At 39.1% G+C, this 24,702-nt stretch overlaps 1 protein-coding gene and 1 long non-coding RNA gene across 2 annotated transcripts; both read right to left on the minus strand.

Moving 5' to 3' along the window:
* Positions 1–2,644: 2,644 nt before the first annotated feature.
* On the minus strand, positions 2,645–3,847 carry LOC136177150 (uncharacterized). Its single transcript, XR_010664791.1, has 3 exons — positions 3,692–3,847; positions 3,506–3,610; positions 2,645–3,412 (listed from the first exon to the last, which is right to left on the minus strand). It is a non-coding gene; the product is annotated as an uncharacterized lncRNA (long non-coding RNA).
* Positions 3,848–17,841: 13,994 nt separating this feature from the next.
* LOC110001266 (uncharacterized) lies at positions 17,842–21,288 on the minus strand. The gene is made up of 6 exons (XM_020656729.2): positions 21,097–21,288; positions 20,544–20,689; positions 19,962–20,026; positions 18,228–18,389; positions 18,037–18,141; positions 17,842–17,942 (listed from the first exon to the last, which is right to left on the minus strand). Exons 1-6 carry the CDS (start codon positions 21,208–21,210, stop codon positions 17,914–17,916), a joined length of 621 nt encoding a protein of 206 aa, XP_020512385.1. The 5' UTR covers positions 21,211–21,288; the 3' UTR covers positions 17,842–17,913.
* Between the last annotated feature and the right edge of the window lie 3,414 nt (positions 21,289–24,702).

The raw sequence follows: 24,702 nt of genomic DNA on the forward strand, positions 1-24,702 counted from the left end.
CAGAGAAGTAGATACCCAGCATGCAAAATCAGGTGTAGTACTGGGTAGCATAACAGGTAAATACTGTAATCTTTTCAGCAAAGTTTTTGATCAGATTCTTTGTCAACCCTATCACACTAGCTAATCCAATAACCCAGGTGAGCAGTAAAATAGGGCTTACCGGTTCGAACGTTGAAAAGGGTTTGACCAGGGGTTTGCATTCTTCAGTTGTCAGAGCCGAGCTGCTAAGAAACAACCTCACCAACAGAAAAAGACTGCTGAACCAAAGATTCATGATGCTATGGATAATGTTTTTCAGAATATAAATTGAAACAACCACCAGACATGAAGGTTTGCTCAGGGAAAGCTAAATGACTGAGCCTCACAGAGCCACTGAGCCATTATCTAAGCTGCTCATGGCATCGTTCCAAGTCTTCTGGGGTTTGACATGAAGGATTTTTCATCAACAGCTTTTACTTTTGAGTCCACAAGTTGAAAAGCAATATTTCCCTCCTCCCACCTTCGTGATATCACAACAATGAGGACTGTTGATCTTGAAAATGTGGAGTCACAGCTAGGGTTTAACAAAAGAGGTTTTTATCCAAGAGTTGTACACCTTGACATGAAGATAAAAACAGTCTATGGTTACTTGTGTAAAGACAAACATATCTACAAACATTACTTTAGTTAAAGTACAATGAAAAATAACAACAATTTGATGGTAAAGGCTTACAATCATTACTCACTACTTGTGTTACCTTTATAGCAAAGAGGTTAAACAGTTTTGAAATCACACATTTAGTCACCGTTTGGCCTTTTTGACAAATTAGTTACAATCTGTTTTGCTGTCAACAACTTAATTTATCATGGTTCTTATGTTTTCTTTAAAAATATAATTTTTACCAGAAATTATGATTGGGGAACAATCTCTAGGATGAAACAAATGCAACACAAAATTAGCCTACAAATTCAGTGGTTTTGTTTGTGTTTTTGCCCACAGTTGAGTCAGTAATTCTTCACTTTAACCTTCTCTCTGCAGGTTAAAAGGAGATTTCAGGTTGTCATGTGTTTGGAGGATGTCTCCACGACACATGATTTGTTTTTGCATCAAACATTTACAGGTTTGTTGGTTTGTCTGCGTTTGCCCATGATGGACAAACACTCAGAATATACAGTTCATCAAAGGACAGTCTACAATGGCTTGAATATGGATACCAGTGGTTATTGAAGGCCCACGTCTTGCCTGCTGCCAGCTCTCATTTAAAGAAAGAAGCAGTTTGTGTCATATTTTAGAATATTAACAAGTATTTGATTTCTATTTGTAAATATAAGACATGTCAAAACACATTTGGTTAACCTTTACGAGGAAAGCTTACAATTTGATGTTCAAGGCTTTAATCCATGTTAGCTACTTGTGTTAGCTAAAAGCTAACATCAGGTCACTGTGAATGAAAAGGAGATCCAAGGGTACAATGTGTTTGAAGGACTTCAAAGGTCACTTTGACTTGTGCATCAAACATTTACAGATATGTTGACTTGTCCCGTGTTGCCCATGATGCACAAATACACTAAGAATACAGTTCTTCCCAGGACTGACTGAATCCAGCCAAAATAAACTGACTTATAGCCTCACCTTTGCCTTTGACGCTGTAATAGCCAACATGCTATCGATTGCTAGCCCACAAAATGACGCATTCAGCCGTGACTTACAACTAATGCGTCTTTAACGCCCCTCCAACTCTCCCCATCACCATCCATCTTCACCACCACGAGTTTCTAGACTCCATGGGGGGATTTATTCTCTTGACGCTCATATTTGACATTCTCCAAACACATCAACTACCCCGTAGAGTCCAAGTGCCAAAGACCTTCTTTCAAGTCTCATTTCCATGTTATCCATTGTAGTAAATAATTTGATATGGGCTGAAATCAAACAGTGTTTAAAAATGGATAAATAGTGATATGTTGAGTAACGTTCAGTAAGTGCTGACATTTTTTTTTCAATGTAGCGTACATTTATCCCAACATTGTATTTTATAGCATGGGGCACACTTACCCGTCTTCTTACAATCTATAGCTTAGCTCAGCTCCGGTGGCTAATATACTTACTAATGACAAGTAACTCATACAACCCACTTCAAAAATACCCAAATATCCCTTTAAGAAGTGACATGATTTCTTTAACACATTTTCAGAATTATGAATAGAGCATTCAGTTAGATTGGAAGATTTGAAAACCATGTTAAAGGATAATTTAAGGTCTGTATACACGTTTCTCTGATGGATGCTTCTGATTCGTTAAGTGATGTAATATTTTTTTATTGTCTGTCTTTGTCCTCTGTCTGAAACTTTGATGCTGCTTTCTTGGCCAGGACTCTCTTGAAAAGGAGATCTTGTATCTCAACAAGTATTTTCCTGCTGCTCAAATACTACCAGGCCAAACAAACGGTCTTACATCATTCTCACCCTGAAATCTCTGCACTGTCTGTCCCACAGACATATATTAAGACTAGTGGTGATCGTAAGTTTGAGGCCGTAGCACCAATTTCGTAAAGCAATGGTTGTTGCTGTAATTCGGCTCTCTGGGGCTTTGGAGTAATGTGTCCCTAAAGAGTTACCGTAGATGCCATAAAGCAGTTGTTGTTGTAATCCTGCTTGCTGCACCTGCTGCATGGATGTTGAATTGAGCTGAAGCGGTTGCGGTTTACTCGAGTACCTGAGTACTCATACTTATTCCTATTACATGTATCTCCCAGAGTTAACTAAGCAATGTTTGTAGAATTTCCTAAGGACACTTCGTTATTTGTACAACAGACTTTAACAGAATTGTTGACCTGTCCTTGGCTGCCTACAACAAACAAATATACTGAGTAAACAGTTCATTACAGGACAGTCTACTACAAGGGGGCCCAATCCTCTTTGAACCAAGACTTTCTTTTAAAGTCTTCCAAAATCTACCAGTCCAGTTAGAGCATTGCAACCACACACTAGGGCGGCTAATTTCAAATACAAAGGGCGTGGCTAAGGACTGATTTCTCACCTCTCTAAAGTACATTGCCAAATGTTGGCCAAGTCAATAAATAGGTGTTAGGTTACTGCCCATTTGATTCAGGTTGCATGAGTGCTCTTTCCTGAAGTTCCTTACGCGGCTTGATTTATGTGGTGCTCCCTCCAGTAACCCCTTGTACATGGGCAAGTATCTGAATATTTGCATTCATGACACAGCCGATTGTCTACATGTACGCCAAAAAAACCCAAACATCTTCTTCAGAACCATACAGAACTAGATTTAAGTAAAGACACAGTCCACTAATTTGTTGACACTTTTTCTTTCTTTACTTCCAAGACTTTAAGTTTGCATTGTTTGTCAAGGACATTTGTCATTACTTCAGCCTAAGATGCCTTCAATCGTCATTGTCTTTATTGCAGAGAGCTGCAAAGAGAAAGACAGAAAAAAATAAATATTGGTCCAAAAGCACACGTGTCCATTTCCTTATTCAATCAGACAGTTATGAAGGTCACGCACAATTCTTGGGATTGTAGATGAAGTCTGGTTCTCCTGTGAAACCAAGACACCTCGCCTGCTTCTTGGCATGTTCCAGGTCTGAATGCTTGACAGTGGACTCTTTGGCTGGACAAGAAATTAAATAGAATTTAAATGAAGAGATGTTTCATATATCAAAGGAGTTATTGTGTCTCTGGTTCTTCCTACCCATCAGGTAAAAAGCCTGATAGCTTTTGACCTCTGCAATGGTCTTTGGCTCAGTGATGTTCATAATGTGAATTAATTGATTGTTGGTTCTGCTGTCCACGGTGTAGAGCAGACATCCCTCACAGGTTGGCAGGGAATGGTACGTGCAGGTGAAGTTGGACTCTGAAGAGAAAAATAAAGTCAAAAGTAAAAAACTAAATGAAAAGAAATCTTCTGAACCTGACATTGCTTGCTCCTCAACTCAAATCAAGAGAAATATTTTCACCTGAACTGCAGAATACTAGTGTGTACAATAGTTTAAAAGTCTGCCATCATGCTAGTAGCTTACTTAAGCTGAGTGTTATGAGACAATGCTACGCAACGTTGTAAAATCCCCCCAAAAAATGATGTGAATTACACTTTACAGGCATACACTGTAAAAGGTGAAAAGACAATATAAAAAAAGTTTGATGAATCAGAAACAGGATCAGTCCTGATGTATTCTCTAACATGTCCACCAGCCTGAAGGTCTTCAAACACTATGGACCTTTGTTCCCAAACTCTCATACAACCAACAGGAGAGTTAAGTGTCCCTACTATAGAGGTCAGGCAATGAATAAAACACTTACATATTTATACTGGGCCATGTGGTCAAAACAAGGCATGATTGAAGGTGACATAAGTCATGTTAAATACATGAAATCATAAATGGGAATTTGAATAAGGGAAGCAACATATGTGAATGTACGTGTCTAAAAAAAGAAACAATGAATGGTCACTTAGTGAGAAGAAGTCATTGTTGACCTTTGTTGACATCGGATTCAAAACCCTGGGCCGAGGATTGAATAGTCTCTTTATATTTCCAATCCATCGTCTCCAACCCACCAGGTTATTTATTTTGTTCACTTAATGGTGTATTCATCTTGATGGAGATACTGACTTTGGCAACAAGAGTTTTTCATTCACTATAAAGGTAAATGTGGGTTGCAAGAGGTTGTTCAAAGAGGAATTGGTTGGTATTTATCTTTGGAGAAACTCTAAAATGGACAAGCTCAAGAATCACATCAGATCAGGTGACTTACTGTCGGTAAGAGCAGTGTTGGAATGAATAGTAACAGGATGTGATCCATAGTTGCAATATATAGTACTGGGAAAAAAAAGACAGGAGAAAAGACACATTCAGACATGGCATTTGGGGGTTGAAGAACATATAGCAAAAACATTGCTTAGGACTGGAACATCCAGTCTTGTAGATTGAAACTATGCATGAAGCCATCAGGTCAACATTTGTCGTCCAACAAGTATCCAACTGAAAACTTGATGGTGATGGTTGTTTTATTAATTTGATACTCCTTTGATTTCAAGCAGAAGTAAAAAGAAATGCGTATTGTTTCTTCAAACTGCTTGATATGAAAGGAAACTGTTTTTTTAGACCCCTTTGTTTGAAAAATATAATGAATTTTAAGGAGTGTATATGCATAGCTTGGATGGAGATCTTCATGATAGTAGTAACTGGCGTAGCTTAGCGAAAAGTAAAAAAGCATTAATCTCAGCTTCCGTTAATTGTGGTTGATTAAAGGCTTCATTTGTTCAGTGTATTCAAGGGGTATTCCTTACACACTGTAAACCCCGATAAGTTAATTGAACTCAAAAAAATAGTTGAGACTGATTACATTGAAAATTTTAAGTTGAACCACCTTAAGAAACATAACTTTTGAGATCTTTTAACTTGGCTTTATTACGTGACACTAACTTAATTTTGCATGTTAATGTTACATGAATTAGTAAGTATTATTTACATGTTTTTTTTTATTTCAAAAGAACGAATAAAAATGAAGTACCATAAATTATTTATGTTCTCTTTAAGTAATTATTTACATTATGTTTATATATTTATTTTGAGTTTAATTTAGTTTTGAAAACTTTCCTATAATTAAAAACTCTACTTAATTCCAACTCAAAACTATATTTTGAAGTACTTAAAACATTTGTTGAAACTGATTACATCAATGTTTTTAAGTTGCTTTAACACAATATCCTGAAATACACAAATTCTTAGTGAAAATTAAACACATTTTAACACAGAACTTTAAATGAAAATCCCTTTATTAAATGACTAAAACATCAGACAAAAATTACAGTGATTATGAAAAAAACCTTCCAGAACATTAGTTAGTGAAAGGACTTGTGAAAGGCAAACAGCCTATGATCATTTATGATCAAAACATTTACATTATCCCCAGTTCAAGATTTAACGTAGTAACAAACATTTGTGAATATTAAAATGATTGCCTCAGTATAAGAAACATGTCAAAACATCAGAATGACATATACCTGAGTAAAGATTGTATCTCCTGACCTGTCCTCACAACACCACAGAGGAGCAAAATAAACTATAGATAAGATATCAATATTCAACCAAAGAAAGTCTGCTATTGATTTCAGAAAGACTCAGCAATAGTTCAGAAACAGTGTTAATAAGAAATAGTTTACTATTGCTAACTAATGGGCAGATTCTGTTCCTTGATATAGCACAAAGCCAATCACGACTTAATACACGTGGAAAACGTTTAAAATACACCACAAAAACCAAAGCATTTCCAACATTCAAACTTTGAGTTTAACAGGCATTTTTTCAGTGCTCTTTGCAACTCCAAAATTACACAAGTCAACGAACAGAAATAATTCAGTGAAGTTTTACATTTTGTGTGTGTGTGTGTGTGTGTGTGTGTGTGTGTGTGTGTGTGTGTGTGTGTGCGTGCGTGTGTGAGATCACTCAGTGTCAAAAGGTTGTTTTAAAGGCTCAATAACCTAGGCTTCAATTTGCAATCCTCGAGGCCTATTTACACTTTATTTTAAATGTATTGATCCAGTCTTTTGGGTAACTTAGATGCAGTGCATAAATTAGTGCAAAAAGCATGACAAATGCTTCAGAAAATGTGGGGAAATCGACAACTGTGTTAGCCTCAAGCACAACTGCAACCTTTTCGGGGCAGAAGATCTGGTTCATCTGTTGAAGTGGCACTGATCATGAGGAGCCTGGCTGGTATGTTGTTGATTTGCATTCATCTGACAGGGCCACCTAAAGACAAGAACAGAGAACTGTAACTACCTAAGCTTCAGTGCATGATAGATGTTGCAGGACAATTATTACTTCATTCAATTTTTGATGGCAGTCATTCTCCAAAATTACAGAATCTGAGTAAAATAGATAATGTTGGAGAGATCCTGGAATGCTGCCCTGCCCTAAAGATGGAGTCACAGGTGAGTTTTTCTTTCCTTTTGTGTTTTGTGTGAGCAGATGAGGCTGTGACCCTGACAGGTTTCCTGACATTAACATGTAACTACTTTGTGAATATTAAGTGTAGGGACCTCAACGTCAGTCACTAAATCTGACAAGCATCCAGGACTTCAAAAGCCACATTACAATTCTAAATAATATGTTCACTTACATCCAACAGCTTCAGAAACCTGGAGTCATCCTCATACAGATATGTAGGGAGAGCATGGAGGACAGCCGCACGTTGGACATTTACGTCAACTTGTTCCTTAAGTGTTACAAAACATTATTCTTATTTTCAATTGCTTCATCACAAGAAATAGCCCTATGATTTCTTTAAATATGGTTGGGTAATATTTACCGAACTGTCAAATGACTTGATTATGATTTTCTTTCAAACAGTCTTTCATGATAGAAGACTGTCATCCATCAATAATGGTATCGTCATTTAGCCCTTTTATTATCATGCATGAAGAAGTATAATCAGCTCACCTGGAGGTCATAAGTGTTGAAGAGCTGATCCAGGACTTCGGATACCTTCCCTGTGCGTGCAACTTTCTTCCTGAACAAACCCTCAAGACAAGTCTGTCTAACTCAGCATAGAAGTGGTTTTTCAGGTTGATGTTTGTAATTCTGTGAAACTTTGCACAGATCTGTAAAAATAAAAAACAGATTTTTGAGTTACATTGAAGTGCATTTCAAAAGTAAACGAAAATTAAGGTTTTAACCTTTTTAAACAAGGCAAAACTTTTAATTTGTTCAATGCTTGTCAGATTTAGTGACTGACGTTGAGATCCCTACACTTGTTAATGCCTACAAAGATCACCTCCAACAATACAAAGATGCCCTCTCCCACGCCCGATCCACCTACTACTCTCATCTCATACAGTCTGGCTCCAGTAGCCCCAAATCACTATTCTCCACCATCAACAAACTCCTCAACCCTTTGGACAACGGTTCCCAATCCTTCACAGCAGACAAATGCACCTCCTTCTGTCATTCTTCCAAACAAAAATAGACACCATCTACAACAGGGGTGCCCAATACGTCGATCGCGATTTTTTTTGCATGCGCTAACAACGGCGCTAAGTGCGGGAAAATTTAAAAAAAGCTTGCGAGTTGCCTAGTTAGCCCTCGGTTTTTTCTCTTAATCTTAAGAAAGGGTATAAAAATGAGTGGGGGAGCTGGACCGAGTAAGAAGCCAAAAACTTATCACTTTCATACGGAATGGGAGGAGGAGTTTTTTTTCACTATGTCATTTTCGAAGTGCGTTTGCCTCATCTGCCAGTCTACCATCGCAATACCGAAGAAGGGAAATGTGGAGCGGCATTTTCGGACTGCTCATAAAAACTACGACACCAACTTCCCGCCGAAAAGCGAGCTGAGAAAGAGAAAGATGAAGGAACTAAAATGCCAGTTGTCCGGACAGCAGTCATTTTTCTCACAGCCAACTTCAAAAACCAAAGCCGCCACCGAAGCATCGTTCCGGGTGAGCCACTTAATCGTTAAGAACAAGAAGTCCTTCCAAGACGGAGAGATGGTAAAAGAGGCATTCGTTGAAGCAGCTGACTCATTGTTCCGAGACTTTAAAAACAAGGCAGAAATATTATCTTCGATCAAAGGACATCGCAGATTGCGAGTGCTTCTCACTGCAGTTGGACGAATCTACGGACGTGAGTGACACAGCCCAGTTGTGCATTTTTATTCGGATGGTGTTTACTGACATGACTGCAAAAGAGGAGCTGTTAACACTACTGCCCATGAAAGAACACACGCGAGGAGAGGATATATTTCAGTCTTTCAATAACTTTATCACAAAAACCCAGGTCCCAGTGTACAAATTGGTGTCCATCACCACGGATGGAGCACCCGCAATGGTTGGCCGCATGAATGGATTTATTGCCAAGTGCAGGGAGGACGATGCTTTCCCGGACTTCCTGAATTACCACTGCATAATACACCAACAAGCGTTATGCGCTAAAATGCTCAACATGAAAGAGATCATGGATGTGGCAATGAAGATCGCCTGTTCTATTCGCGCCAGATCTCTTCAAAGACGGCTATTCCGTGCACATCTGGAGCAGGCTGACTGCGACCACTCTGAGTTGTTGCAACACACTGACGTGAGATGGCTTAGTCGAGGGAAATTCCTGCAAAGATTTCGAGAGCTCTGTCCGGAGATTAAGGAGCTTTTCCGTGTAGCTGGACATGCAGAATACAAGCAACTAAATGACGGTCAGTGGCTGTTAGACTTGGCATTTTTAACTGATCTGACAAACCTATTGAATGACCTTAATCTAGAGCTGCAGGGAAAAGACAAAACAGTGATTAATATGATCAGCTCAGTTAATGCATTCAAACGAAAGATGCAACATCTCTCCTCAAAGCTGCGGCGCCATGATTTGGCAAACGTCCAGAACCTGGCGTCAGAGCTAGAGATGCAAGGGAAGGCCTGTGTGCAACTTGACAGTGCACGCTACACAGAGCAGATTGACAAATGTCTGTCAGAGTTTGACAAACGCTTTCAAGACTTTTCTTTGCTCGAGCCAGTTGCTACATTCATGTGCTATCCTTTTCGGGAAGATGCTGAGGTTGATTCACTCGCATCAAAAATTTCAACACTGTTTCACTTGAACTCTTCTGGAGTGGAAGATGAGATTTTGACATTACAAGCAGACATTCAGCTGAAGTCCAGAGCTCATGGAGAGTTCTGGAACTTACTCACAGAGGAAAAGTACCCCAACATGAGGAAATGTGTTACCTCCTTGACTGCTTTATTCGGCTCCACTTATTTATGTGAGTCAGCCTTTTCCCACATGAAGATCATTAAGTCCAAGTACCGTTCCACCATAACTGATGATCATTTGGAAGTGTGCTTGAGGCTGGCTGTCAGCAGCTACTGTCCGGACTATGCATCCCTGGCTGATTCCATTCAGTGCAAGTCATCAGAATAAGGTAATGACAAAAAATGTACATAGTTAATTGTGTTGTGTTGTGCAATATGGGCTCATGCTGTTATGCAAGGGACATCAACATACATTGTACATATAGAGAATTCTCAATATATTCATGAATAAATATGTTTAGCATTTTTGTAGTAGGTAGATCATTTTGACTTGGTCATTTTAAGTAGCTCGCATGCTGAAAAAGTGTGAGCACCCCTGATCGACAACAACCTAGCCCCTTCTGTATCTGTCCCCCCTTCTTCCACCTGTCCCCCCTTAACCTGTCAGCCCCTGTCTCAGTTCTCCCCCATCTCCTCTGCAGAGATTTCTGACATCACAACAGGAATGAAAACCTCCACCTGCCTTCTGGACCCCATCCCCACCAGTCTTGTCAAGGCTTGCCTTCCTACCCTATCCCCACTCATTATCTCAACAACTGACTCCTCCTTCTCCACAGGTACCGTTCCACCATCTCTCAAACTTGCTGCTGTCACCCCCATTTTGAAAAAAACCTGGACTCAATCCTGACTTCCCAAACAACTTCAGACCCATCTCCAACCTCCCCTTTCTCTCAAAACTTCTGGAATGTGCTGTTGCTTCACAACTCAAAATCCACCTCTCTGCCAATAACCTCTATGAATCATTCCAATCTGGTTTCCGTTCCCACCACAGCACCGAAACAGCTCTCCTCAAGATCACCAACGACCTTCTCCTCTCCTCTGATGCTGGAAACCTCAACATCCTCATCCTATTGGACCTAAGAGCAGCTTTTGACACCATCAACCATTCCATCCTTCTCTCCTGCCTTGAAACCACATTCAACATTCAACTCCTGGCTCAAATCATACCTCTCGGACAGATACCAGTTCATCAGCATCAACCACTGCAAATCCCCCACTGCTCCTCTCTCCCAAGGTGTTCCCCAAGGTTCAGTACTAGGTCCCCTCCTCTTCATCATGTACATGCTCCCTCTTGGTCACATCATCCGCCGCCATGGACTCCAGTTCCACTGCTTTGCCGACGACATCCAGCTCCACATCGCCACCAAAGTCATCACTCCTGCCGCTCACTCAATCCTCACTGACTGCATCACAGAAATAAAATCCTGGCTTCAAACTAACTTTCTCAAACTCAACTGCGATAAATCAGAAGTTATTATCATCGGCCCCAAATCCCTCATCAAATCCACGAACAACTTCTCCCTCACCATCGATGGCTCCACAGTGCTCCCTTCCCCCCACATCCGTAACCTTGGTGTTATCTTCGACCAAACCCTCTCCTACGACAAACACATTAAACAAATCACCAAAACAGCCTTTTTCCACCTCAGAAACATCGCCCACCTCCGCCCATCACTCTCATTCTCAGCTGCCGAGACCCTCGCCCACGCATTCCTCACCTCCAGATTAGACTATTGCAACAGTCTCCTCTATGGTTCACCATCCAAATCACTCAAGAAACTTCAATACATTCAAAACTCCGCTGCTCGTCTCCTCACACACTCCCGCACCCGAGATCACATCACCCCCGTCCTTCATGACCTCCACTGGCTCCCCATCCCCCAGCGTATCCACTGGGAGCAAACTCCTCATCATCACCTACAAAGCCCTCCACAACCTGGCTCCCCTCTACCTGTCTGAGCTCCTCCACCGACACACTCCCACCCGCACTCTCAGGTCTGCGGATGCAAACCTCCTGTCCTCCCCCTGCAGGACCAACCTTCGGTCCTGGGGACTCCCCCACACTCACTTCCAACAAGAAATCCCTAAAAACTAACCTTTTCATCACCGCCTACTGACTCTCAAAAGTCTGCGTTTTGCTCCATAAACTAAACAATATCTCCTTGTTGTGTCCAAATTGTTGTAAAGTTGCCAAGTTCACTCTACGTGTCTGGCTCATTCTTACTGACTCGATGCGAGAGCAAACATGGCGGACTCTCCTTCAGGTTTGGTGATAGCACATATGCACGTGCACGTGACCGTGACGTCATGCAGGTCAGATCAATCAATCTGAATACAATTCTGAAAAAAAAAAAAATTGGTTGAGCACTGTTTACTTGAAACTAAAAACGCGTTCTAATAACTTAGAAAAATATACCGTATTTTCCGCACTATAAGGCGCACCGGATTATAAGGCGCACCTTCAATTTTAGAACTGTTTTCATATATAGGGCGCACCGGATTATAAGGCGCATAGAATAGAACGTGTTTACAACTGAACAAGGCTGGGAGATATTGTGAATATATAAATATAAACGTATATTTACGTTTTATACGTAGTGCATTCACAATAACTCAACGTTGTTCAAACGTTAATGTGCATATTCACAATATCTCCCAGCCTAGTTCAGTTGTAAACACGTAAAAGAAACACAGTCTGATACCACTAATTCAAACGTTAGTGCATAACTCAACATTGTTCAGTTACGTATAACACGTAAAGCTCACTTTTTCAGTTCATTCCCCGTCCACGAATCCCTCGAATTCTTCTTCTTCAGTGTCCGAATTAAACAGTTGGGCGAGTACGGCATCCAACATGCCCGGCTCCCTCTCGTCATTATCCGAGTCAGTGTCGCTGAGCGCCGTGTACAACCAGTATGGATCAACCAATTAACCAATTGATCCATATATAAGGTGCTCCGGATTATAAGGCGCACTGTCGTTTTTTGAGAAAATTAAAGGCTTTTAAGTGCGCCTTATAGTGCGGAAAATACGGTATTCGAAATAAGTATTTTGAATTTCCGAGTTCAGACAACCCATTTTTTTAACAGGCTTTTACTGTTCTGTCTTACAGTGCAAGTGTTACAATTCACTTAGCAGACGTACATCAAGAGTAAGTACAACACTAATCCATTCATACACGGCCACGAAGCAGCGGGAGCAATTCAGGGTTGAGTGTCTTGCCCAAGGACACATTGGACATGTTGCTCAGCTGGGGATCGAACCCTCGACTTTGCGGTTGAAGGGCGATGACTCTGCCACCCCTAGCTCCTCTCGTGTTTGCATATCTAAATAATTATGTTATATAATTGTTGCACTGTTATATACTCACTGCCTGATCCCAATATCCTGAACAAATTCCTTGTGGTCTGGTGATGTCTGAATGAAGTCAATCCACTGGCTCTTGGTTGTCTTGAACAACACCCTATGTGGTTCACTAGTAATCCAGCCCATGATGAAGATCCATCTACCGTAACTCTGCAGACAAACTTAAAGTCAATGAGATAGACACAAATATCTGATGTAGCATTGAGAATCACTCATCTCAGATCCCTAAAAACACAGACTTAAACACTTTAAAAACAGATTTTTTCCCCCCAAACCTTCTGCTCATCTCCCGAGCTGTTTTAGGTTTCAAAATGGCTATCTATGAGTGTGAGTGTATCTGTACACTCTGTGTCTGTTGTAATGCTTGCTCCCAAGCATGTCTGCCCATGTGCTGGCTTTCCTACCCTCTGCCTGGTTCAAACCTGTCTTCCACCTCCTCCCTGTATACTTTTCTAATATGAACTGCTTTCCCGTTGCTGAAGCTGCTGCTTCAACGACCTCATCCCCTGTCAGCTGCTAAACGCTACACTTTCCCTGTGTTGAACTTTGTGTGTAATACTCCCGCTCCAAGCTCTTCTGTTTCTGGGTTCGGTCCCCTCAGCTCGAGGCCCGAAACTATTAAAAAGACTCTAACAGATTCTCTTGGGAAAAAAACCAAAAACACTTTCATATAAGACCTCACGACCACCTGGCTTCAGGTGAGTCGGGCAAAGGATCCAACCTCTAAAATGAGTGACATTGTAACCTTCTTGGCCAATTAAATGTGTTGCCAATTTATCTTTTACTACTAAGCTGTAGCTCTAAGTAATTGCTCATTATAAAGAGAGGATTAAACTGCGGGATAGAGGTCTCAAAATAAGTCGTGTACTGTTTAAATCGTTAATACAAACAGTCACCTGAGGACTAAAGTGAGGAGCAGAGGAGACTTACCGGTTCAAAAGTAGGAAGTGGCATTACCAGAGGTCTGCATTCTTCAACTGACAGAGCGGAGCTGCTCAGGAACAAACCAGCTACCAGGAAAAGACTGCTGAAACACAGATTCATGATGCTACAAGTGGTTAGCTACGGAGTATAACTAGATGAGAACAACAAGCAGTAAAGGTTTTCTCCAACAAAGCTGAAGAACTGATCCTCCCAGAGCCACTCAGCCTTTACAGAAGCTGCTGATGGCAGAGTTCCAAGTGTTCTGGCTTTTTGGACTTTTCATATTAAAGGAATTTTTGGTAAAATGTTTTTAGCCCGGATATGGGCACGCAACATTTGACTCCACCCTTTTCTAACTGCAGTCTAAGAGGAGATTCCACGGTATCCTGTGTCTGTAGGGTTTTTAAGGGCACTGCTCATTTTCTGCATCACCCATTTACAGATTTATTGTTTACATTAACTGAGAATAAATATAGAAACATTCACCTTAAACTCTTCACTTGGGTTAAAAAGGTAACAGACACAATGTCATCAAGTATAAGCTACAACAAGAACATCATTGTCAGCTAATTAGCTGACTAACATTAAATGCTAGCATAAAATTAGTTCAAACCTTTTTTTTTCTTGAAGCTTGATAAATTACATACGCTAATGTAAATTATAAGGTTTCTTATAAGAGGTTTATTGCTATATTTCCAGTAATGTCTGAGGATATCACCCTTTTACTGGTTTTCCATCAGTTTAGCAAACTAGTAAGCTTGGAGGCATAATAATGTTAAAACATGTCATCTTTCAAATGTTTCTTAGTTGAATTGATGCACCTCAGCTAACAAGCTGCTGAGGTCCACAGCGTTGAACGCTGCTTTTAGTTTAAGTGAGCTATATAAAAGACTTGCCTATGGAATAACAATTGCCACTTAAGTCCTCCATCTTGTCTGCAGCCAGCTCTACTTAAAACAAACTATTAGTTCGTATTATCTACATTACAAATAATCACATTTACAGTTGTAACGCTTGATATGAAAATGAAAACAAGTGCATGATTTATTTTTGTAAGGATAAAGACCTATTTAACTCGTAATAAATCAAATGGTCATGGCCTACAGTCCAAACTGGCTACATGTGATAGCTTGCTAAAACGTCTAGCAAACTATCATGTGGCTGCTGTTTAGCCTAGCTACCGGACTAATTAGCTACCCTCTGTCCTGTCGTTTTTAGTCTGTGGTTTAAATTTATTTGGCCAGAGTTGAGTGATACATTTTCCACTCCAATGTTGACTCCCTGTTGGTTAAAAGGAGATTCCAGGTTACCTTGTGTTTGTAGGATTTCTAAGGACACTGTTCCATTTGTGCATCAAATATTTATAGGTTCGTTGACTTGTCCTTGGCTGTCCAGAGTGCACAAACAAACAGTGAATACAGGAATGTCTCATTCCAGCTAAAACCAACCCTAATTATTATCAGCCCCAATATTCTGCATTCAGATCCTAATTCACATGTAAAAGTTACTAAGAACATTAAAGATTATTAGTATTGATGTTCAAATCTGATGAAACTAACTACAATTTCTGTAGAGATGAATCCTAGTTCAAAGTATATTCTGCTTCTTAAGTGTAAACCACAGACTGTTTCTGGACCAGTCTACATCACACTGATATGAAATTCCTTCCTTCTCAGCTTAAAAAAAATTAACAGAAACAGTATAATTCATTAAGTGCTAGCCTTTCTAACAAACACCACATTTTATAGCTCAAGAATGGATTCGGGGCGGCAGTAGCTCAGTCTGTAGGGACTTGAGTTGGGAACTGGAGGGTCGCGGTTCAAGTCCCGTTGCTGACCAATATATGGAACGTGGTCTGGTAGCTGGGGAGGTGCCAGGGCACTTCTCGAGTACTGCAGAGATACCCTTGAGCAAGGCACAGAACCCCCAACATCTCTGCTGTGCTCTCTGTGTTTCAAATCAGAATTTAGTAAATGAAGTATGTCAAATAAAATTAAAACTAAAAACAGTTGCTATTGTCAAATTAATTTCCACTTAATAAAGATGATTAAGTTCTTAATTCCAAGAAACGACTGATTATGAGGTTTTCTTGCCTGTTCCATTTGGTAGCACAGGGGTTCCCAAACTTCTCAGCTCCAGACCCCCAAAATAGGGATGCCAATGGGGCAGGGGTGTGTTTTCCTCATGGGGTGGCCCAACTGGGGTGCAGACTAAAGCAGGATCGGGCTGAAGTGTGATGTGTGCACTAACACACTCAAATACATAATGATTGACCCTTTCTTACCTCACCAATCATATCATATGGGTTCTTTTCTGTTGAATTCTCTTTAATTATTTGGAGTATTTTGCATTTGTTATATTCTTGCTGTTGTTTCTGTTCTTCTGTGTTTGGTTTAGTTTGTTCTTGTTTTTGCTGTTTGTCAAAGCACTTTGTAAACCTGTGTTTTTAAAAGGTGCTATATAAATAAAGTTATTATTATCTTTATCACACAGGATAATGGCAACATTAGCCTCATTCTTTAATGACACAAAAATAGATTTACGTTCAAAGTCACAATTTAAAGTACTTAAAAATGTGCATGCAAATTCCTGCACAGTCTAACTTGAATAAATACATTAATTGGCAATGTTTTGGCCCCAACACATCGCCAGTTTGTTCATTGCAAGTATGACAGTGTGCATTACTTTCCAATGCACATGTCTTATTAAAAAGATGTGCAAAGGTTTGATATACAATTTAAAGGCCATTTAAGGATGGGATAATGATTAGGAGAAGCCCTATACTAACCGAAGGCCTGAAGCAACTTTAAGAAAGGCAAGTTTGTTATCAGTGCTCAGTTGAAAAGCCTTTATCTGTGATGGTATGGTGGTAAATTAGTGCACTTGGCATGAATACCTGCACGTTAGTGTAAATTCCATCACTTCTAACCATACATACAGCAATATATCTTAATGATCTTCCTCGTTTGGCTCCCAGTAACTGCTTGCATCAAATTTGAAACTCTGCAGCTCACTTACAAAACAGCAACAAAAACGGCTCCTCCTTATCTAACCTTCTCATCTATGTCTACACCCCCTTTCGCCCACTACGCTAAGGTGTCAAACTATCATTGGCAACCTGCACAACAGGGCCCTAAGTCTTTAACTAGACTCTTCTGCTCTGTTGCCCCCAGTAGTGGAATGTTAACAACCTCAATTTGATCTGCAGAGACCCTTTGCACCTTCAAGAAAAAGCTAAAGACACAGCTCTTTATGAACCCTTACGACCTTAATGATGATGATGATGATATTTAGGATGGTTTTGATGCTGATTAGAACTCTCAAGAACAGCTGTCAATGTTGTTGTTGAAGAAATATTAACCTCTAACTTTTTCCAAAAAAGTGTTTGCCTCTGGTCACTTCCTTTCAGCACCTGTGTGTCCATTCAGTCTTAAAGCTGTTTGTTGGAACTAACTGACATCGTTATCTCCTCTATAATTACTTATGTTGTTCTTACTATCTGATGTGAGTCACTGTAGATAAAAGAGTCTGCTAAATTAATTATAGAATATGCTTACAAGTACAACATCTTACTGAGAGCTCCTGTAAGTCTCATATTACTCTACTCTCGGTGCACAGAAGCCCAGTTGTCATTTTCATGCCCAGCATACATTTTGTGTGAATACATTTATTCATGGGCTCTTCTATGTGCTTCAATGCGTACTGGTCTTTAAGTGAGTAGAAGTGATTTGACAGGCCATGATGCATCTGTACCTTGTCCTTTAAACTTTACACCCTAGAGCCATGAAATATGACTCAAAATATATTTTCAAAATCTAAATCAGCTCTATTAGCTGTGCATCTATGCTGCACAATAACATACTTTCTGTCACTTCAAACACGCAGCTGTTCACCAGTTCCTTTCACCTGAACCCCCCATCCCCACCCTCAATGTATTCATTAGATTGAAAAACAAAGCAAAGGCCACACAATAAATGTTTTGAGTCACAATTGTTTCTTTACTTCCACGATTTCAATTTGAAGTTAAAGACAGGACTTCAGTTATCTTCATTTTTCTTTTCCTTTTTCACACAACGCTGTAAAGAGAAAGACAAAAAAACAATTTAGTTCTGTTTGAAATCACATGTGTCCATTTCATTATTTAATCAGACAAGTTTGAAGGTTACTCACTATCCTCGGGGTCATAGATGAAGTCTGGTTCTCCTTTGAAACCAAGACACCTCGCCTGCTTCATGGCATGTACCAGTTCGTGGTGCTTGACATGATTTTCTTTAGCTGGAAACAGAAATGTAAAATAGATTAAACTTAAGAAATGTTTCACATTTCAAATCAGTTATTATTATTTATCTTGTTCTTCTTACCCATCAGGTAAAACGCCCGATAGCTTTCAACCTCTGCAATGGTTTGGGGTTCAGTGATGTTCATAATGTGGATTAAATTATTGTTGGTTCTGCTGTCGACCGTGTAGAGCAGACATCCCTCACAGGTTGGCAGGGAATGGTACGTGCAGGTGAACCTGGACTCTAAAGGGTAAAAACATAAGCATTTTATCTGAAGCAGACATTGTTCAACTTGCTGTTCAACTCAAATGAAGGTGGATACGTTTACTTGACCAGCAGAAAAGGAGTGTTTATGATAGTTGAGTCTACAGTCATGCTAGCAGCTCTGTTGGTCTGAGAGTAATGAGCTACATGCTATGATCAGTACGGTTACATACTCCCTGTCTAACAATGTTTTATTGTAAAATAGTTGCATCCTGTATTATCATATGTGCTTTATCTTGTGCGTTTTATTTAAAAAATATTTTAAGGGCCCATTTAGGGGCAGGCATTGAAAATTTGCTTAAAATATTTACTCTAAAAATGTTTTTTTCATAGTTGTAGCTATACAGAGGTTTGTTCCAAAATGTGTGAAAAAAGGATTTGCACACAATAAAGGTTTAATGGCTTCATTCTTAGCACATCCACTCATCCACTGCTGTTTCATACTGCATCATATCTGACATCACATAAACCCTTCAGGTATATCAAGGCAACAGGACAATATAAACAAGGTAAGATGAATATGAAACAGGGTCTGTCCTGGTGGACTTTCCAACATGTCCTCTGACTTGTCAACGTCTTCATTAATCTTTGTTCTGAAACTCTCATACAGCCAAAGGCAGAGTTTTCTACATTAGCACCCCTACAACTAGCAGCAACAAGTCCTCAAACTTAAACCTTTTTAGGAGACAAACAGTTGGAGGATGTGTTTGACATTTTAAAGTTGTTTCCCTTTGATTAGGTTATGCAGCAAAACTACCTGGTTAGATGTGGAAGAAAGGTTGCTGTTTGGATTAAGTTATTGGGTTTACTTCATTTATGTACATGATGCACATTTTGGAGTAATATATTAAATGACTTATGGGAAGTTATATGTGGGAGGATACATACATAAATGTAAGTGGGTAAAGCATGTATAGTTGACGTAGTGACATTTGGTTACACCATCGCTCCGGGCACTACCCAGGCAAATTAAATGAAGCTCTAGGTTAAGTTCAGTCAGGAAGACTTCATATTTGCCTTCACAATTGGGTCTATCTCTCATTCATCCCTCTCATGCACTGCATTTAGTAATCAGCTCTCTTGTCACTGGTACTCATTTAACCAATTGCATGGCCTCCCTCCCTCCTTGTCAGCTTATCGTCATTGTGTTCACCTACCCATTCTCAACATGTCATCAGCTTCACCCCCACCAGGGTCTGGACTCCATGGGGGGGATTTTTTCTGTTGATGCTCATAATTGACATCCTCCAAACACATCAACCCCCCATAGAGTCCAAGCGCCAAAGTCCTTCTGTCAAGTCTGATTTCCATGTTGTCCATTATAATAAATAATTATCTTTATTCACTTGTCTCTCTTGATTGAAATGTCACATCATGATGTCTTTCTCTGAACTAAGATAATGACTTTGGCAAACAACTGAGGGTAAATAAGAGTTGCAGAAGGCTGTTTTACAGATTAATCGAGTGTATTTTTGACTGGACAAACTCATACACTGACTAACAGGACTAACATTTACAGGCCCCGGTATCATAGCGAATTAGCAGACTTACTGTCGGTTAGTGCCAAGTTGGAATGGATAGTTACAGGGTATGATCCGTACTTGCAATATGTAGGACTGGGGAAAAATAAAGGAGAAAAGATCAGTTCAGATATGTCATTGGGAGGTTGAAGAGAACATGTAGAAAAACCCTTGTTCAGGACTGGAATATATAGAAGATTTGTGTAAACATAAATGGTAAATACTATTAACTAACACCACAAAATATTTAAGTACAATAGAGAGTCTGTCCTAAACAGTCTATCTTAAGTTAAGAATGATAAAATCAATCATTCTACTTTTGCATAATTCTAATGTATAGTGTATTTTCAAATATTTTGTTGACAAAAGTATTTCTATATTTCACATTCCTCTTATCATAGTGATGCGGAACCATTCACCTCAGCTGTTGTCATAGATTAAAGAATATTTACTATTTCTGAGATTTAAAACAAAATTTCTGCATAGCAGTAGTTCTGGGTGGAATGATTAGTCAGCAGGGAGTTGAATATACACAATACTTTTTGCTTAATATGTTTCAGGCAAAAGTTATGTAACATAGTTGTACAGCTGATGTTGAACTTCTGATACTCACTGCCTGATCCCAATCTCCTGAATGAATTCGTTGTCATTTGGTGCTGTCCTGATGAAGTCAATCCACTGGCTCTTGGTTGTCTTGAACAATGCTCTATGTGGTTCACTAGTAATCCAGCCCATGATGAAGACCCACCTTCCGTAACTCTGCAGACAAAACATAAAGTCAACTATGTATACAAAAATATCAGTGATTAAAATCAACAGAGCTGGAGACTCTTATGTGATTTAATTTCACTCAAACCTTAAAAAGAGTTATGAAAGTGGATTTCTGCAATATGTGTAACCTAAAAATGAACTTTAACAAATTAACAACAAATTAACTGAGAGATATAAAGTGTAGTTCAACACATCGATTGGAATCAGAGGGAAACAAGATCTGAATAAGATTCAATCTTAGACACTCATCACTTTAATTTAACAGCTTGGAAATTAAAGGGACAAAGAGAAAAAAAATGGAGGAGGAAACTGTAACAAGGTTTCCACAAAGATGCTTAAAATCATTAATAATAATGCTAACCTAAAGACCCAGGAGAGAAGCAGAGGCGGCTTACCGGTTCAAAAGTTGGAAGAGGTGTGATCAAAGGTCTGCATTCCTCAACGGTCTGAGTGGAGCAGCTCAGGAACAACCCAGCCACCAGGAAAAGACTGCTGAACAACAGATTCATGATGCTACAAATGGTTAGCTTCAGTTTACAACTTGAAGAAAAACAACAAGCAGGAAGCTCTGACAAAGCTGAATGACTGATCCTCACAGAGCCACTCAGCCTTTATAGAAGTTGCTTATGGCAGAGTTCCAAGTGTCCTGCCTTTTTGACTCGTTATATTATAGGAATTTAAAATAAATAATTGTTATCTTTGTTCCTTGGAGTTGGTCAGACAATATTTGACTTCAACCTTGTCTCCCTACAGTTAAACAGGAGGTTCTAGGGTGTCCTGTGTTTGTAGGATTCCTAAGGACACTTCAGTTTGCACATCAAACATTACATATGTGTTGACTTGTCCTTCGCTACCCCAAAACACAAATACACAGACTGTACCGTTAAAATAAAATAAAACCTTCACCCCGAAATCTGTTGTGTTCGGATTAAAAAAGGTAACAACTTCTCTGAGTAAGCTTCAACAAGCCACTCATTAGCAGCTAGTTACCTGACTGAAGTGTGGCCCACACAATGTTTTTAACATCCTTCAAACAAAAACATGAATAAAAAGTAGGATACAGCAATCAAGTAGAAAAAATAATGAAAGATTGAACAGTTTTGTATCTAAAGCCAAATTCCAAAATCAAAATAGGTGGGAATATCGTAAATGTCTCGTGGTCTCACTCTACTTAAGAGTTAACTAAATGGTTGTCAGGTAAGAATGGAGATGATAGTTTTTGGACTACTTTTTACTGAAAATTCACCAAGAAACAAAAATAAGCTGGATATCAGTAAAAATGTATTTGTTGTGGTTGTTGTTCTTCCTTCTTCAGTCAGCTCGGTTCACAGTTGACTATTGTTTCATTCACATGACAATCCACAAAGTGCATGCTCAGCTGTCCTTGGCCACACAACGGGATATCTGATGTACTAGGCATGATTAATATCTACAATTTGAAATTGTTGAGGCCCCAATGTCTTTACTTGAAGATCGAATGGAGTTCAACACATCTCATTTCCTGAAGAAAATCTGGAAAAATTATGTAATCAAAACCTTAAAAAAGAATTGTAGGGAGGGGGAAAATTAGTTACAAATTCGGGACTCAACTTGTTGTGTTTACCCCACTTATTTAATGGTGGCGTTAACTGAGATTGAACTCTATTTTTCTCATAGCTATTCTGGTAACATCATAACTTCTAAACCTTTATCTGGCTTTCCTTCAGTTTTACTACAGCTAATTTTGTATATATAGATAATCACATACATGGTTGTACAGATTCATATGAAAATAAAAGCAAGTATATGATTTTTTTTTGTAAATATAAAGACCTTTTATAAGGTCTAATGATCGAAGCCTACAGTCCGTTATCCCCTAAAAGTGTTACCTTTATAGCAAAGAGTCTAAAAGGTCTCGCTAGCTTGAATTTGATCGCGGTTAGACCAAGCTAACAAACAAAAACGTTACCTTCTGCCCTACCAGCACAAGTTATTTTTTTTCTTTTTAAAAAGAAAATGTTTTATGCAGGAAAAAACTGTAACAGGATCACCACAACTGAAGCTAACATTTAAACTTGCCAATAAGACCAAGCTTATGCTCTTTTCCAACTCAAAGACCAGGTCACAAAATTGTACCCGTGTGGTTGCTGTTGATGGAAAGAAAATTGAGGTTGTAAACTCTTTGTACCTGATACTGAGTATTTCTATTAATGATTCCCTTAATTTGAACCCACATGTGCTATTCCTTGTTATAAAGTTACATATTTAAACTTTATTTATTTAGAACCATGTCTTTCTTTAAATGTAAAAAAATCCCTTGTTGCTGCAACTTTTTTAAAACTGTTTTAGTCTATGGTGATCTTTTGAAGATGCACACCTCTGCTCAGTGTCTCCATACGGTTGATACAGTTGTGCGTCCTTGAGGTACCTTAAAAATTGTAAAGCTCTGACTCAGCATTGTGAATTGTACTCTTGGGTACGGTGGCCTGCACTGGCAAACTGTAGTTACACCCGTACATCTTTATTTATGAGGTTATTCTTGATCTGCTCCCACACTATCCATGTGTTTTTATCATGCAGAAAAGTACCAGACATTATTCTTTGGGGTCTCAGGCCCTTTATGTTCTCTGTCCCAAACGCTCGGACAGAAATTTAGAAAGGGCCTTTGGGTATTCTGCACCCTCAGCCTGGAATCTGTTGCAGAATGACTTGAATGACTTGATTTTAACTCAACTGCTAGAACTAGTTTTATTTTTTATTTTTTAAATGTAGTGTTTTAAAAATGTATTTTTTCTCCCTTTGTGTTTCCGTCTTTATGTTTTTCCTGCTGATTGGCTTGGCCAGGTCTCCATTGTAAAATAAGTTCTTAATCTCAATGGGACCAACCTGGTTCAATTAAGGTTATATAAAAAAACAACACGTGTTCTAGATTTCATGGCTATTTACTCAAACGTTTTTTTCCCCTCAATCAATGGTTTTAATTATTTTGGCCAGAGTTGGGTTTGCAACATTCAATCCAATATTGTCTCACTATGGGTCAAAAGGAGATTACAGGTTGTCTTGTGTTTGTAGGATTTCACTGTTCAATTTGTGCATCAAACATTTACAGATTAATTGAATTACGACCAAAGGGGCACAAATACACAGAGAATACACTTCATCACAGGACTGTCTCATTTCAGCTTAAACCAACCTCTGACTGATGTGATATCCAACTCACCATCGATTACCAGCCCCTAAATTCTGCATTCAAGTCATAACCTACAATGAATATAGGTTAGTCCGAATATTTATTAATTGAATGAAGGTTCTTTTTAGAAATGTTTAGGAATTTAAAAATATTAATTAACCAGATGTTCTTTGATTTATTTTAGAAATGTGAATGTTTAAGTCTTGTAAGAATCCCTACATTTTCTGTCTTGATGTGCCTAGATATGTCAAACTATTCTCTACTTAATGTATCAGGTGTTTCTCCCACTACTTATGCGATGGGTAGATAGCAGGGGGAGTTCTTTTTTCAATCATTGTATGACCTGAAATTGCCGTTCTATTTGGACAAAAGAAGGACTAATCCGGCAAGTCAAAAGCAGATGAAGCTAATTACAAAACAAGAGTGAACCCTGGGGTGGCTTTCACCCACAGACATGAATTTTCCCTTTTTACTTTTGGACAAGCTGCACGAAAGATTGGTGGTTAGCTTGTGCTAGCTTGCTCAATATCCCATTTTCCATCTGAACAACACATTTCATTTGTCCTTTTTTACATGAGTACTGAGTTTTCAACAGGTTAAACTATTGGTTATAATCTGCCTATTTTTATTTGAAAATTACTGTTTTAATTAACTTTGATTGGCCAATGGTTGATTTTTGCAAGATCTGAAATCTATCAAAGCCTCAAATTTGCTGCAAACTGCTAATAACATCTGACATCTGACTTTCTGCCAGTTCATCACGGTGAACATATAGGAACAACCAGATACCGCTACCAGGATTTGCAAGGCTCGACCCAACATGCCTCTCACC

This window comes from Labrus bergylta, chromosome 19 (genome assembly GCF_963930695.1).
Source record: "Labrus bergylta chromosome 19, fLabBer1.1, whole genome shotgun sequence".
Lineage (NCBI taxonomy): Eukaryota > Metazoa > Chordata > Actinopteri > Labriformes > Labridae > Labrus > Labrus bergylta.

Excerpts from the sequence above, each read along its gene's own strand:
- LOC110001266 (XM_020656729.2), bottom strand. The coding sequence starts at position 21,210 with ATGAATCTGTTGTTCAGCAGTCTTTTCCTGGTGGCTGGGTTGTTCCTG. Across the intron at positions 20,027-20,543 it reads CAGGAGATTGGGATCAGGCA|TCCTACATATTGCAAGTACG; the intron begins GTGAGTATCAGA and ends ATTTTTCCCCAG. Across the intron at positions 18,390-19,961 it reads CAACTTGGCACTAACCGACA|AGTCCAGGTTCACCTGCACG; the intron begins GTAAGTCTGCTA and ends TTTACCCTTTAG.